Raw genomic sequence first — 14,311 nt, 5'->3', positions numbered from 1 at the left:
TCGCATTGGCAGATCAATTACAAAGAGGCACTTGTTTAACCAGTTTTTTATTGAAGAGACAAGGGGTAATATAATGTTTTTGGTTGAAGAGCAACTGTAGTTATAGAGCTCAAGGCAAAGCGCAATATAGATACCGTCGACATACACAACTTGTCATATCTCACTATAGCATTTCCATGTTAGATCGCCAAGATACATACACGGATCATTTCTTCTGATTCAACTCTTTCATGCGGGCTTCGATTTCTTCCTTCGACACCTTGGGTGGCATGTCTGGTGTGGCTGTCAGTTACAAGTGTGAAACATGGGGCATCTGTCATAGATACTCACTCTCTGGAATCTGAGGTCCCTTGGATAGATGGTCGACAGCAGATGCTTTCTGAGGCTGTTCGCCAGGTCTGTTCTGGGACTCCTTGCTTTCCTTCTGCGCCGCAGAAGGGAAGTCCGATGAATCGGGAATGATGGGCATTGTTGAGGCGATGAACGAGTAGTTAGAAGCAATAAGAATCAACACAATCCAGTGCTATACCAATAGTACAGAGAATGGCACGACGGTTGTCAGAACTGGGAAACGAAGCTGCGACGAGGCCATTTATCTAGATCCCAAGCGGGATGACGTCGGCGGTCGGCTGAAGTTGAACACAAACTCCTGCAAAAGACGCCTGGAATCTCGGGGTATCTTACCTAGGACGTTCCAGGGTAATCCTAGAATGATGCGCTTTTATCCAGGGCATTCCAATCATGTTTGGGTCGCTGGATGGACCAAATGCATCTTGTTTATAGATCGACAGAGGACGACACATGCGGGTATGGCCGTCCACAACGTGGTTTTGGAGCATTAGATGAGGGAAGTGCTGGTTAAAAAGACAATTGAAACCCACCAAAAACCCCAGAGAAGCCCTAGCGAGTGAATAGAGTGCAAAATGAACAGATGCTACTCGAGTACATCGGAGGTACCACGTGCCCCATAGTGGTGATCCGTAATGCCCATGTACCCGCATGTACTGTGTTCCCCCCGCCCTACGACTTCTCTCCCGGCCAGCTCACCTTCTCTCAACTCCAAGGCAACCGCCGGTCGGCTCCTCTTCAATCCCCCATTCATCCCCTCACACACCCTTTCTTGGACATCTAAATCCCCCTTGGGATTCCTTAGGCCTTATCGGAGCGCATCCTCTTATATCCCGGCGATATCCCGACAGTTGTTGTGCCGGGGGACACCTTTCCACTCATCGAGCGACACCCATCTGCAATGCTCCCTCCACTGACTTAACCCCGCCCAAACCATCACCTTGTCCCTCTTGACCCAGTTGGGTCTTGATTCGCTATGCCCTCTATCCTCAGTGATACCGACAAGGAAACCGTCAAGAGAAACGTACCGAAACCCGCCAACAAGATCCTCGCTGTAGCTGTCGCGCGACTCTACGTCGCCTACCCGGATCCCCAAAGATGGACATACACCGGTATGCAGGGAGCAGCAGTGCTTTGCAATGATTTGGTGGGACGGACCTTCTGGTTGAAAATGGTCGACGTCTCGGTAGGTGGTTCATCTCTTCTGGAGATAAGACCTGACCGGCTAACGTGGGATGTCTACAGCCCGCTGGAAAGGGTGTGATCTGGGACCAAGAGATCTACGACAAATTTGCTTACAACCAGGATCGGACTTTCTTCCACACCTTCGAACTCGAGGACTGTCCCGCCGGCCTGTCCTTTGTCGATGAGAAGGAGGCCAAAACATTCATCAAGAAAATGCAAGAGCGTGAGAAAAATGCGAGCAAAGAGACCAGCAAGACTCCATTTGCCTCTACGCGGGGACAGGGCCCTGCACCGGTTGCCAACGGAAAGGGCCCAGGGAGGTCTTTGTTTGGTAGCTTGTTGCATCGATCGAGTCCGGCTACGAGCACGGCACCACCGCCCGCGCCTGCGCCATCAATCCAGGTCGCACCTCCACCCCCGGCACAGCCCGCGAGTGCGCCAGCCGCCAAGGCAGATTTGCCGTTTGACACGAGTGATCCGTCGTGGAAGGGCCTGCTAGATGAGCTGATGCAAATGGGGATCACAGAAGACCAAATCGCGGAGAATTCAGATTTTATCAAGGCTTGGATCGACCAGAAGCAAGCGGCAGCCCAACCTACTCCCGCTGAGGATCAGCGCAAGCCCAAGGCTCCACCTCCACCACCTCCCGCGCCGCTCGCCCCTAAGGCGAACGCAATTAGCCCGCAAGGGACAGGGACGAGCACTGGAAGCCGACGCGGCCCTCCTCCGCCTCCCCCGTCACGAAAAACCCGCGCCGATGCTCCTGAGGAAACGGCCTCTCCGCCGCCTCGCGAACCCTCCCCGCCCCCTCTGCCCGGCCCAAGATTTCATGCGCCCCCTCCGATTGCAGACGCTGGGAAATTTGCTGAACCGGCCGGCCCTGCGCCTCCGAGACGACCCCGGGCCATTTCAGGCGCTAATGCTGGTCCTCCGCCGCCGCCACGACCCCCGAAAACGCCGATGGAAGACTCCCAATCTCGATTTGGAGTGCCTCCGCCTTTCTCGGGCGACCGCAAGGCGTCTGCTCCGCCCGCGCCGCCCAGCCGTAACCCGGCACCCCCGGGGCCTCCGCCTCCGCCTCCACGTGCTGTGAGCCCAGCATCACCGCCCCAGCTGCCTCCTAAAGTCCCCACAGCCACTCCAGCTACAGCTCCACCCCCTCCACCTGCCAGAGGACCTGCTTCACCTCCGCCCGCACCAGCACCTCGGCCTGTACCATCGGCACCGTCTGCCCCGGCAGCTCCTCCGCCACCCCCGCGAGGACCTGCTTCGCCTCCTCCAGCTCCGCCATCTGCAACCACGTCTTCCCCGAATGTTCCTCCGCCGCCGCCGCCCTCGACGAGCTCTGCAGCTCCTGGAGGACCTCCACCTCCCCCACCAGGACGTTCTGGTCCCTCTATTCCGCCACCTCCCCCGCCAGCGACAGGCTCTCCAGCCCCAGGAGGGCCGCCGCCTCCCCCACCACCACCGGGACGTTCTGGTCCTTCCATCCCACCACCTCCCCCGCCTGCTGCGGGAACGGGGCCACCTGCAGGAGCTCCGCCGCCACCGCCGCCGCCTGCGGCATCCGGAGGTGGTGGGGCACCACCTCCACCCCCGGCCCCGGCTGGTGGAGCGGCTCCCCCGCTGCCAAAAAGCACGGGTGGACGAGACGATCTCATGGCATCTATCCGAGCCTCGGGTGGTGGTGGCTTGCGCAAGGTCAAAGACAGCGAAAAGAAGGACCGAAGCGCTGCCATGGTGCCCGGAGGTGCCAACGAGTCATCTGCCGCAGCCTCTAGCACAGGAGGAGCTCCGCAGGGCGGTTTGGCTGGTGCATTGCAAGATGCTCTCAAGCAAAGAAAACAGAGGGTCAGCGGAAGCGGTATGTGTCTATTCCTGCATCGGTTTTTCTTCATACGCTAACCGGATTGTTTTTCAGATGACGAGAAAGATGACGACGACGATTGGTGAGCTGCTACTTTGCTTTAAGGAAGATGAGCCGGGCTGCTTCGGGGTAGAGGAACCTTATGGTCTCTATGGATTCTGCATCGTGTTTTATTTTTTTCTGGTGCAGCGAATCCGCCCGGCTTCGTTTTCAGCACTTTTCAGAAGGACTTTGTCTTTTGTATATACCACGAATGCAAGGTGTTTGGACAGAAACATTATAAAAAGCTCAGTATAGACCTCAAAATTGTATCCTGTGTCCTGGATTATATCATGATACTCCTAGAGGACTTGATAGCCTAGAAATGTGCATTAGCAGAAACATAGCTGTGAGCCCTTTCTAAATATCGCCAAAACCCTCCTGGCTAACTACTGGGTGCCAAAAGTCCACCAACACTACACGAATTTAGTAAACTCTATATTCTAACCCCTTTTTTTTCCCTCTCTACTACAACGAATATACAATATTTTGGTATAGAAATTAGTGGAAATCGTAGGCTAAATACTAGATCATTAGAATCTACTCGCGTTGTTATTATTTTTACTCTTAAAAATAACACAAGTCCTACTAAAATCGCTCGCAATTTACGCTACTCGCGATCGTTTTTAGCAATACTATACTCTTAAATCTAACCTCTGACGTAGTAGACGCCTAAAATTAAATAAATAGACTATTTAATATATTTATTGAATAGCTCGTTAGAACCCTCGAATAAATTATAGAGCTTTTAGAGTAAATAACTCTTTATTTACTCTCTCTTAAATAATAATTTAATATATCTTAAAGATATATAGGCTTCGGAAATAGAAGAGTAAAAAACGAATACTATTTTTAACTTTAGTTATATAAAAAAGACGTATTTTTTATCGCGAATAGACACGATTTTTAGATTAAAAGAATATTATCTTTTCTAACGAATATTTAGTCTAAAGAATATCGAATTCTAAGGTCTAATTTATTTTCCGATTTACCTCTTAAAGTATACTGAAGCGATTTTATAAACCTCGTAAGTTATAGTAAGGATATCGTTTAATATTTCCTTTAATGTGTCAAGGAAGATGGCGTCCGGATAAAATTTCGATATCGACCGTCCCAACCCCTAAATTATTTGCACAACATTCCAATGAATTGATATCATTCAGATAGAACCGGCCGTGAGCTTGACAATCCGACGAGCAGCCCCCTCGAAATCTGCGTCCACGAGTAGATTATGTAGGCCCGAGCTTGCAAGCTGCGATTGAACATAAGCCATAAATTCAGCGCCTGTACAACGGCAATGTAATCCACTCACCAATTCCAAGCCTTGGTTACAGTTTGTGCCCTGTAAACGAGCCACGACTGGAACCCTGAATCCTCCCATCTCAGCAGCTGCAGCAATAACAGACTCTGCAATCATATCACAGCGAACAATCCCTGGCACTTCATCAGCTTTGAATCTTCCTCTGGCCTGACCTTTTACCCACCACCATAAATATTGATGAGAATCCCCTTTATGCGTGAATCCTGATTAAGAATCTCAAAAGCCTTCAACAGTGTCTCCTTGTTTGCCCGTCCACCAACGTCTAGGAAGTTAGCACTCCTCCCTCCATATTGGCTTATCAAGTCGTTTGTAGCCATTGCGAGACCGGCTCCGTTGACAACATTCCCAATATTTCCATCCAGACGAACATAGGAAAGACCCAGAATAGAAGCCTGATATTCATCCTCCGCTTCTGGCGAACGCTCTTCGAGGCTAAAAATCTCCGGCTGCCGGAACCTAGCGGCATCATCGAAATTGAACTTTGCATCGAGGCAGACAAATTTTCCTTCCGGTGTGCGCACAAGCGGGTTTAGTTCAAGAAGAATAGCGTCCTTCTCCTGAAAAAGCTTGGCCATCTGGCAGAGGATGCGTGCTATCTCTGCTATTTCGGTTACGTTAAAGCCCAATTTTTGTTGGATTTCGGCAATGATTTCAGCGGTGATTCCCGTAGAGAGCTGGAACCAGAAACGGTGCAGTTTATCCACATTGGACTCGATGTTGACCCCACCATCGTCGGACATAAGAAGGACGGGTCCGGGCCACTCACGGTCAAATGTCATGGCAATGTAGAACTCTTGTGCAATGTCCACGGCTTTGTAGATGTACAATTTGTTTACGACAAGGCCCTCAGGTGGAGTTTGCTTCGTGGTTAGGAAATAGCCAAGCATCTTGGTGGCATTTTCAAAGGCCTCGCTAGGCCTATGCCAGTGTTAGAACCGCTGATAGATAAATCTCTTTCCTTTTTGAATGGGACTCACGACTTTACAAAGCGAATTCCTCCTTTACCGTCGCTGCTGAGCTTTCCCTTACCACGCCCGCCGGCAAGGATTTGAGACTTAAGAACCGATGGCGCACCTGGACAATATTTAGCGACGAGGGGGTATGGTATTCCAATCCTTCTTCTTCGTCGTCGCTACCTCCATCCTTCCTTTGTATGACTCAAAGAGGTTGTCTCACTGATTGCAAATACCACATCCTTGGCTCCTTCTGGACTTGTCACTACAAAGCCACGAGGCACTGGAATATGAAACTGCCAGGTGAGCAAAGTAAGCTGGCAATGAAAATGAATAGAGGGAACACGGGAGATTGTCTTACGTCGTTCAGAAGTTTATGAGAATGATGCTCAAGGAGGCTCAACCATCGCACTTGCTGTTTGAATGGGCCATAACTCTGAAGAAGCGATGAGTTGTGCCGATATTCAAACTGGAAGGCAGCACATACCTTTCGGAAGAGACGGGCGATTGACTGGTGACGGTTCATGATGAGTTGTTTAGAGTGTTTTCCACCACCTGCCTTTGCTCCTCGAAAAGGTGTCGGACTAAATATTACACAGATAGTTTCGCTTCTACGGAATGACATCAGCACTTGGCTGGAGTCGAATCGGAGCTGAAATTTAGGACTCGAAAGTTTATTGTTGCCGCTGGACCATACCCCGGATTTTGACATGCTATTCCATTCAGCCAAGGGTTATTTTTAATGTTTTCCACGCCTGTTTGATATATATGGAAGGCGCCCTCTCTGCCATTGCTCCCTCTCTGTCTAATGGGAATTCGGATGTAACAAATCACGGTCGTTGGTCACTTCCGCTGAAAAATCAGTTTAGGAATAATCGTCGCTTTTGCTCGAATAGCGAGAATTCTCCGGACCCGGGCGCTGTCATTATGTGCCTTTGCTATACACTATGAGAGTCTTCTCTAGCAAGGCTGTCGCGGAGGGACCTTGGCCGAATCTTTTCATTTCCTTGGGATCTAGATTGTCCCGTTGTCTTTAAGTATTCGATCCAATCACTTGAATGAGAATTAGGCCTCGGCGCAATTTGTGAGACTCTCGAGGAATTACTATCCTTTGATATTGCTTGGGGCTTTATTTCTCTTTCTGTGTCTTCTTGACCTTCCGCCCCCCTTCCTACTGGTGATCAGGTCTCTACGATGTCCGATCATGCCTCTTTCGTGTTGGTACACAGCCCTTGGAAAGCCCGCTGCTTCCTTTTCCTTTTACCTGCGACATGGAAATGAACGCCCCTTCACACTTGCAAACTCACACAAGTCAGAAGACACGAGTCAGAAGTCAAAAGTTTGTACCTTGCTCGGGAAGAAGATTGTGAATGGTCGTATAGGCTTAGACTTCCGCACGACCCAATATAACCCGGACCCAACCCGGGCTGGGTTAGGTTTTGGGTCGAAGACTCCGACCCAGTGTTGGGTCCGGGGCCCTAACTTAGGTTATAAACGTAATATATATACTAAGGCCTGTGACTATATAAATTATATATTTTTTATCTATAATATTAAGTACTTTTTTTATAAATAAATTGAATTGATCTTAAGATAAGCCGCTGATTAGCTATAATAATAAATATATCTTATTTATCTTTTAATATATTAATTACTAGTTTAAAAATATGAAGAAGCCTATCGCTTAAAAGGAAGGCGGTATCTTATAATATTTAGATAGATTAGAACTAGGGTTTTAAAATCTATCTTAAAACCCTAGTTTTAATAGAGATATTTAGAATCTTAGTTCTAATAGATCTATATAGAGAAAAAAATAAAGAATAATATATTTTATCTATTACTAAAATCTAACTAATAATACTTAAAGATATTATTATCTTAACTCTTATATTTCTATCCTAAGGTTTATATCTAGGTATTATTCTTAGATAATAGTAGTTAGGGCTTATTTATGTTATCTATATTATTTACTTTATTTAGCCTTTTTTTAATTATAATATCCTATTTTTTAGTATTACTAATTAGATTAATCTTAATCTTATTATATTTTTTATCTTTCTTTTTTTTATAACTTCTATTTTATTATAAAAAAAGAACTTCTTAAAAAGACTCGTCTTTTACTCTTTAATTATCTATAATTTTATTCTTTTTTAATAATAATAATAGATATCTTAAGTAATATTAAAGAGTTATTTAACTTCTATATCTATTATAAAAAAAAGAATATCATATAAAGATAGCGATTACTAGAAAATATATTTAGTAATTACTATAAATATTTATAAGAATAGAGATATCTAGTAGTCTAATATAATTAATATCTTTAAGCTAATAGATAGTATCTAAAAGATATACTTTTACTAGTCTTATAAGATTTCTTAGTTAGCGGCGGATTATATTAGTAAAAGGGTTTATTAGTAATAATAGAGAGTAACGAGCCTAAGAAATAAGCTACTAAAATATTAGATACTCGATAAGATAAAGTAGAAGCTGATTAAATATAAAAAACTGTAGAATATCTTTTTCCTAAGTTTCTTATAAAAAAATATATTAACTAAAGATTCTATCTAATATTAGTATTTATAATAAATTAGTAAAATAGTAATAACTAAAAACGGGTTTTAGTAGAAAACCTATTAAAATATAGAAATATATATCATTTTTTAGAAATCGAGTTATCTTTACTCTATTTTTTTATTTACTCTTTAAATATCTAGCTATCTTAAAGTACTTCTATATTATCAGTTATAATTATAACTTATATTAGAACAAAAATAGTGTTTAATAATAGTATATTATCTTAATAACTAAATGGCTTTATAATTAGAATTATATAAAAGTTAGGTTAAATTAGGTTAAATTAGGTTTTATTAGAGCCCTAGTACTAGGTCCGGGTTAGGTCCGGTTGGGTTTTGGGTCGAGATCTTCGACCCAAGTTGGGTTATGCGGAAGTCTAATCTACTGCTATCTATAGGTGCGCTGCGGGCAGAACCCCAGTCCCAACAAATAGTCTCATCAACCAATATATCGATGGCGGGATATATATGACGACAACTGCAGAATCGTGTTATTAGAAAGTCCCGCACCAGCAGATTCACTAAAATATGCAGTATTCGATAAAAATCGATACAGCTACCTCGATTCGACTTCCATCATTGTAGATGCCTCCTGCTCTATCTAGTAACTGTCGCTTATCAAAGCTGTTTCTTTTGGAATTAAATCACAGTAGTCTGTCATGGACCCCAGTCCCAAGCTTCCTTAAGTTCTCTTTGAGCCTTCCCAGTGGGCAGAGCATGAGTCTCCTCCGTCTTGATCAGAATATCCAGCATAGCCTCTTGCTCTAACCCATCGGTAATCCGATCTCCACCTGCAAATCAGTTTCAGAGAATGTCTCTTTACAGTGACTGCCGCTCGAGTAAACTCACACATTGACACACCCATACATGCCGTGATAAGGCCCGGTGCCGTCTTATTCGACAGTGCGATGCCACAAAGTCGGAAGACATTGCTTTTTATCTCAGCCTGGAAAGCTCTTTAATCATGTTGAGCAACCCTTTTTCTGTAGTTCTATCTTACCTCTCTGTTGGCAGCCGCTCTTTTCTGAATAAGTCCCATTCGAGGTGTCTTTGGATCAAAAGCTGCAAGGAGGATTCGTGCCAGATGCCAATGCTGAATCGCGGTAACTTTCATTATAGTCAACACTCGGTCTTCTTGCGTCCAAATTAAGGGTCTGAATATATACCTTGGCTGTTACCGATGTACCAAATTTGCGGAAGCACTTCATCCTTTGAGTGATCGGGAGGCTGGTAGTAAATGGGCTCAAATGTCGGCGGTTTCGATGCGTACCATTTTTGGTTGTAATCCCAAAGCCGATCATACTGTTCCGCATTGTGATCATCCCCCCTGTAGCAATATGTTAGGGCCTCAGCACAATGCAGAATGACCCTATTAGCCCATGTGAAGTCATCCGCGGGTTCAAGGGTTTTATAAGTCGTATAGTTGCAGCAGCTCAAATTGAACCGGAATGCTCGCTGTTTGATGAATGCAGTGTGAAACTCTTGCCGGATCCCCACCCAATAAGCCGCGTTTTGAAGCCCACGACCTCGAACTGCGGTTCCGGCCTGGGCTTCGAGGAACACTTGCGTGCCACGCAGATACGTCTCGTCATCGATGCCCACAAGTGGCACTAAAGCATATTCAGTCAGCTGCCGTTGAGCATTATCAGAGATCCGAATAGACGAAGATAGGCTCTTACCATCGAGTTCTTCGTAAAACCGGAGTATGACAGCAGCCGCTAACAGGTTCTCGTCCTGTACTTCCGTTGTGTCCCCAGACAGAGACATAAGGTGCGAAATGCACAAATTCTGATACTCTAGGGCGACTTCAGATGCTATAAAAGGTTTAGTGGCCTTTCTTGACGTCCTTCCCTCATGCTTTTTATCCTGGCACTGGCTAATATGTCTAGCAGATGCTGAAAATATTGCGTATAGAATTGCAGGGCAAGTACACGCTCGGTCAGGGACCTCAAGCGCAGAATGTCTTGTCAGGTCACATGAATCAAACTTGACAAGGGATTTATTAGCTTGTTTTTCTTGTCTCCACGGGGCTTTGATGACTCTCTATAGTGATGTGCAATACTGACCCATTGGGCAAGCTCGTCAACAAAGTAGCGCATAAGGTACGCCTCTTGAACGTCTTGAAGAGGCCAGAAGTTTGAGGAATACACTGAAGCTGGAGTTATATCCCTCGAGGCGCCGTGACACAATTGAGAAGACTCTGCCGAATTCTCGAAGCTTGAAGTGCGTGGTGAGCGCAAAGACTCGCAACGGTGTATATCAGGTTCGCGTTGGTCGATATTTTTTGTTTGGAGTGAGGCTTTTCTCGGGAAGCCATACCATGCCGTAGAGAGATCATGCAAATAATGAGAGTCCACAGTGAGCGCACAGCCTTCTGGAAGATCCTCTATGTTTATTTCGGGATTTCTGTCATACTCTGCGTCGCCAAATACCGACTTCAAGGGTGATGTCAATGTCTGGGATTCGTCTGGTATTTTAGTTGGAATTGAATCAATGCTGGAAGATGTCGAAATAGGAGACGGGTCGGGAACTGTGTGGTCCTGCCAAGCTTGCGAGACCGAGGGTGGTGTTTGGTGGCCATAATAGTGTGCTAAATCAGTAGTTTCGTCAATGAATTGCAATCCTAAAGCAGAGGACAATTCGTCAGCAGAGACTTAGCCAATCGCACGAGAAGCGCCACCAAACTCACGACTTCTCGAAATGCCTATCCACGGCTGGTCTAGAGGAAACTTCAATCCCCGTCGACCGCCGATGCCATTTCGTATCGCAGGACCCGGAAACCCGCATTTCTTATTCAAGCGGCGACATCGCGAGCAAACGGGCTTCGTCCTGTCACCTGTTTTTCTGTATCAGCGGGGTTTTATCCCCTCACGACTGCTCATGTACAGAGAAAGTGGATTCCTCACATTTTAAATGTCGCTCTACAGGGCTGGCATCAGCATCACATCGGTAGATTGGGGGACTTTAGGGGGAGATCCTCACTTCGGCAAGTATGGCTATTGGAGCAAAAGCGGGATCAGCATGTTTGGTTACTCTCAGCATCGTTTCGTAGTCGAGATCGACCTCAGATCGATTCAAGGAATAGTGTGCCTCACCATGGAGCTGCACTAAGAGTGGGCATTTTCTCTTTCGGCCCTGATTATATTCGGCGTTTGGAGCAGATTCAGATGACGTCAACAAACCACGACCCAGCAGCTCAATTGAGCAAATAGTCAAGATAGGCGAATATGTACTGTATGCAATGGAAGGGGAAATGTACTCTTGATAAAGAGCGCGCCTGTCCTTCACCCGGGGAAGCCCCGCACTGCATCGCGGGGATTATTGCCCGCCACTGCGCAAATGGCAAACCTCCCCGAGTCCGACGAGTCTAGCTGGGGGCATTCCCCGCTAAAAAAAAGTCAGGGTTAAACTGAAGGCTCCGCAAGGAACTATTTTGCTATTGGCTGGTTCATTTTAACGAATGCCACTTCTGCTGAACCCCATGGGGTTTATATACAGGTGGCGTCGACGACTCGACGCCACTTCCATGACTTTTGAACTATTGAAGGGGAATTTCCCTGTCAGACTCGTTCTTCTTTTACCTCCGTCAGCGATTTCTTCCGTATTCTTGACGAGTTCCAATGGATCCTGACTTCGAAACCACTTTATCAGGGGAGACGAAGGCCAAACTAGGAACAATACACCTGGAGGATGCTGCCAATGAAGCGATCGAATTTTCGTTAGACTCGATTGAACTCACAGAGACTGGGTACTATACCTGGCTAGTGTCGATCACGGTAGGGGTGGGTGGGCTTCTGTTTGGTAGGTTATTTGGGCTAGTTCTTAGAAATTGTATGTGCGACAGGATTAGGGGCCCTGACAAAGAGTTGTTCCAAACTTTACAGGTTATGATACTGGTATCATCTCGGCTGTGCTGGTAGTACTCAATGATGACCTAGCCCACGAGCTAAATTCCAACGAGAAGGAATTGATTACCGCTCTCACCTCCGGCGGAGCCTTTTTGGGAGCACTAGCTGCAGTAAGGCTGCAATCTTTCTGGGCTGCATTGTGCTTGTGGTTGGGGCAATTCTCCAGGCTAGTGCCTTTACACTTGTACAAATGTCAGTCGGACGATTTGTTATTGGGATCGGAGTGGGGTCCGCAGCCATGATTATTCCAGTCAGCTCAGTTCCAATGAAACCAAAGAAGGCTGGCACTTATTTCATGGTTTGTGCTGACAGCTCGCAGCTCTACATAGCTGAGGTCTCTCCTGCTAGTATCGAGGCCGCATGATCGGCCTCGATAACATGTCCATCACTGGCGGGCAGCTGGTAGCTTACGGTGTCGGCGCTGGGCTGTCGAAAGTGTTCCATGGCTGGAGATATATGGTAGGCTTGGGAGCTGTCCCAGCACTTGTTTTGGGCATCTGTCTGCACTTTTGTCCAGAGTCTCCAAGGCAACTGATCTGTCATGGAAGAACCGAGGAGGCAAGCCGGGTCATTGCAAAAATCTTTCCCAATGGAACAGACTTGCAAGTCCAGCAGAAAGTTCAACACATGAAAATTCATGTCGAAGAAGCGCGGGGTTTGGCCGGCGAAGGAGGGCTCTGGCGGCAGCTCAAACAGCTTTATACAGTCCCCTCCAACCTCCGGGCACTTGTGGCTGCTTGTGGACTAATGGGTATGCAGCAGTTTACCGGCTACAACACTCTGATGTATTATTCCTCGACATTGTTTGGGATTGTAGGGTTCTCTAACCTAGTTGCAGTGGGGATGATTATTGCCGGAACGGGGTTTGTATGCACGATTGGCTATTTTTTGATGATTGATCAGTTTGGAAGAAGACGCATTCTTCTCTCTACTGTGTAGGGAATGGTACGTTTGTTGCGTGGGAGTCACTCGTTCCAAATCATTACTGAAACAAAGCTCCAGGCTGTGTTCCTTGCGATTGCGGCAGTAGGTTTTCACTGGATTCCAGTCCGACCGAACCTTACTCTGAAAACCACGAACATCGGCTGGCCTGTTTACTTGGTTCTGGCCTCGATGATCATCTTCGTTATCTTTTACTCTCTCGGCATCGGCAACTTGGCTTGGGTTTCAAGTGAATTCTTCCCGCTTGAGATTCGAGCTCTTGGAACAATGATGGTGAGCCTTGGCACCCGAACATATCGTTGGCACCTGCTCACTTGTTCTACTAGATGACATGCACCTGCTGGCGAGCCAACATCGTCGTCGCCTCTACATTCTTGACGCAAATGGAGAATACAACACCTTCCGGGACCTTTTGGTTTTACGCCGTTTTGTGCGCTGTCGGCTGGATGTAAGAGCCTCATGCGCGCATGTTTCACTGCTATATATGCTAATTCTGCCTCGTAGCGCCATCTATTGCTGTTACCCCGAAGTCAAGGGAATGACGCTGGAGGACATTCGCGAGGTATTCAACCATGGCTTTGGTGTTGCGTATGCTCGAGGCGTTCAGAAAGAACAGTCTCGTCGACGAAAAGTTCAGGCCGAATGGAAGGACGGAGTAGCTGTTCCCTGAACCAGTGAATTCTGACTTTTCCATGGCCAGGATTTTAATGGAATGGTAATGACTGAATGTCTTGCCAAGGCTAGAGCCTTGCCCGGAATGAAACGAGTAAGTTTGAAGTCAACGATGGCGGATCCCTGATAGCAATGAACCATTCGAGCGGCAAGCTCATCCCCTTATCATCCCATTGGAAGTGCCAATTATCATGGCGAGGTTGCATATGAGGAGGGTCTTCGCTTTCAGATCTTGTTCGCCGACTTTTGCCGCGAGCTTGCCTACTTGATCCGCTTATGTGTATATGTCGGAGACGTGCTGGACTCTGACCAATCATGATGGAAGATCCAGGGCCTAACCCACAATGGATAACTTAGATTGCATAGAACGCTGACAACTCCGAGGTATTGAACTCGATGTCTTCTTTGGAAGTCATGTCCAGTAGCACGTTTTAGGATTCCGTGTACCTATTCACAGTATCGTTAGGTTTGCCACCACCGAAGTGAGCATTTTGTTCAGA

General features: G+C 46.6%; 5 protein-coding genes across 5 annotated transcripts; 2 read left to right on the top strand and 3 right to left on the bottom strand.

Annotated features, from left to right (window-relative positions):
• Positions 1 to 205: 205 nt before the first annotated feature.
• On the bottom strand, positions 206 to 469 carry NUU61_007424 (uncharacterized protein; the record flags this gene model as incomplete). Its single annotated transcript, XM_056657949.1, has 2 exons — positions 206 to 273; positions 331 to 469. The coding sequence occupies 2 exons, from the start codon at positions 467 to 469 to the stop codon at positions 206 to 208; spliced, it is 207 nt and encodes a 68-aa protein (XP_056510749.1).
• Positions 470 to 1,324: 855 nt separating this feature from the next.
• Positions 1,325 to 3,486, top strand: NUU61_007423 (WASP family protein; the record flags this gene model as incomplete). Its single annotated transcript, XM_056657948.1, has 3 exons — positions 1,325 to 1,534; positions 1,594 to 3,397; positions 3,455 to 3,486. The coding sequence occupies 3 exons, from the start codon at positions 1,325 to 1,327 to the stop codon at positions 3,484 to 3,486; spliced, it is 2,046 nt and encodes a 681-aa protein (XP_056510748.1).
• Positions 3,487 to 4,598: 1,112 nt separating this feature from the next.
• On the bottom strand, positions 4,599 to 6,239 carry NUU61_007422 (succinate--CoA ligase subunit beta; the record flags this gene model as incomplete). The annotated part of the gene is made up of 7 exons (XM_056657947.1): positions 4,599 to 4,691; positions 4,752 to 4,873; positions 4,924 to 5,678; positions 5,738 to 5,834; positions 5,937 to 6,009; positions 6,075 to 6,149; positions 6,201 to 6,239. 7 exons carry the CDS (start codon positions 6,237 to 6,239, stop codon positions 4,599 to 4,601), a joined length of 1,254 nt encoding a protein of 417 aa, XP_056510747.1.
• A 2,707-nt stretch (positions 6,240 to 8,946) lies between these two features.
• Positions 8,947 to 10,056, bottom strand: NUU61_007421 (uncharacterized protein; the record flags this gene model as incomplete). The annotated part of the gene is made up of 5 exons (XM_056657946.1): positions 8,947 to 9,080; positions 9,139 to 9,235; positions 9,290 to 9,396; positions 9,456 to 9,899; positions 9,969 to 10,056. The coding sequence occupies 5 exons, from the start codon at positions 10,054 to 10,056 to the stop codon at positions 8,947 to 8,949; spliced, it is 870 nt and encodes a 289-aa protein (XP_056510746.1).
• Positions 10,057 to 11,909: 1,853 nt separating this feature from the next.
• NUU61_007420 (general substrate transporter) lies at positions 11,910 to 13,809 on the top strand (the record flags this gene model as incomplete). Its single annotated transcript, XM_056657945.1, has 8 exons — positions 11,910 to 12,090; positions 12,174 to 12,307; positions 12,364 to 12,495; positions 12,546 to 13,064; positions 13,137 to 13,142; positions 13,200 to 13,412; positions 13,466 to 13,587; positions 13,644 to 13,809. 8 exons carry the CDS (start codon positions 11,910 to 11,912, stop codon positions 13,807 to 13,809), a joined length of 1,473 nt encoding a protein of 490 aa, XP_056510745.1.
• Between the last annotated feature and the right edge of the window lie 502 nt (positions 13,810 to 14,311).

The sequence above is a fragment of the Penicillium alfredii genome (genome assembly GCF_028826965.1).
Source record: "Penicillium alfredii strain IBT 34128 chromosome Unknown utg000009l_segment0_segment0, whole genome shotgun sequence".
In the NCBI taxonomy this organism is placed as follows: Eukaryota; Fungi; Ascomycota; class Eurotiomycetes; order Eurotiales; family Aspergillaceae; genus Penicillium; species Penicillium alfredii.
The sequence above is the reverse complement of the archived record's forward strand: the minus strand, read 5'-3'. Positions and strand labels throughout refer to the sequence as shown.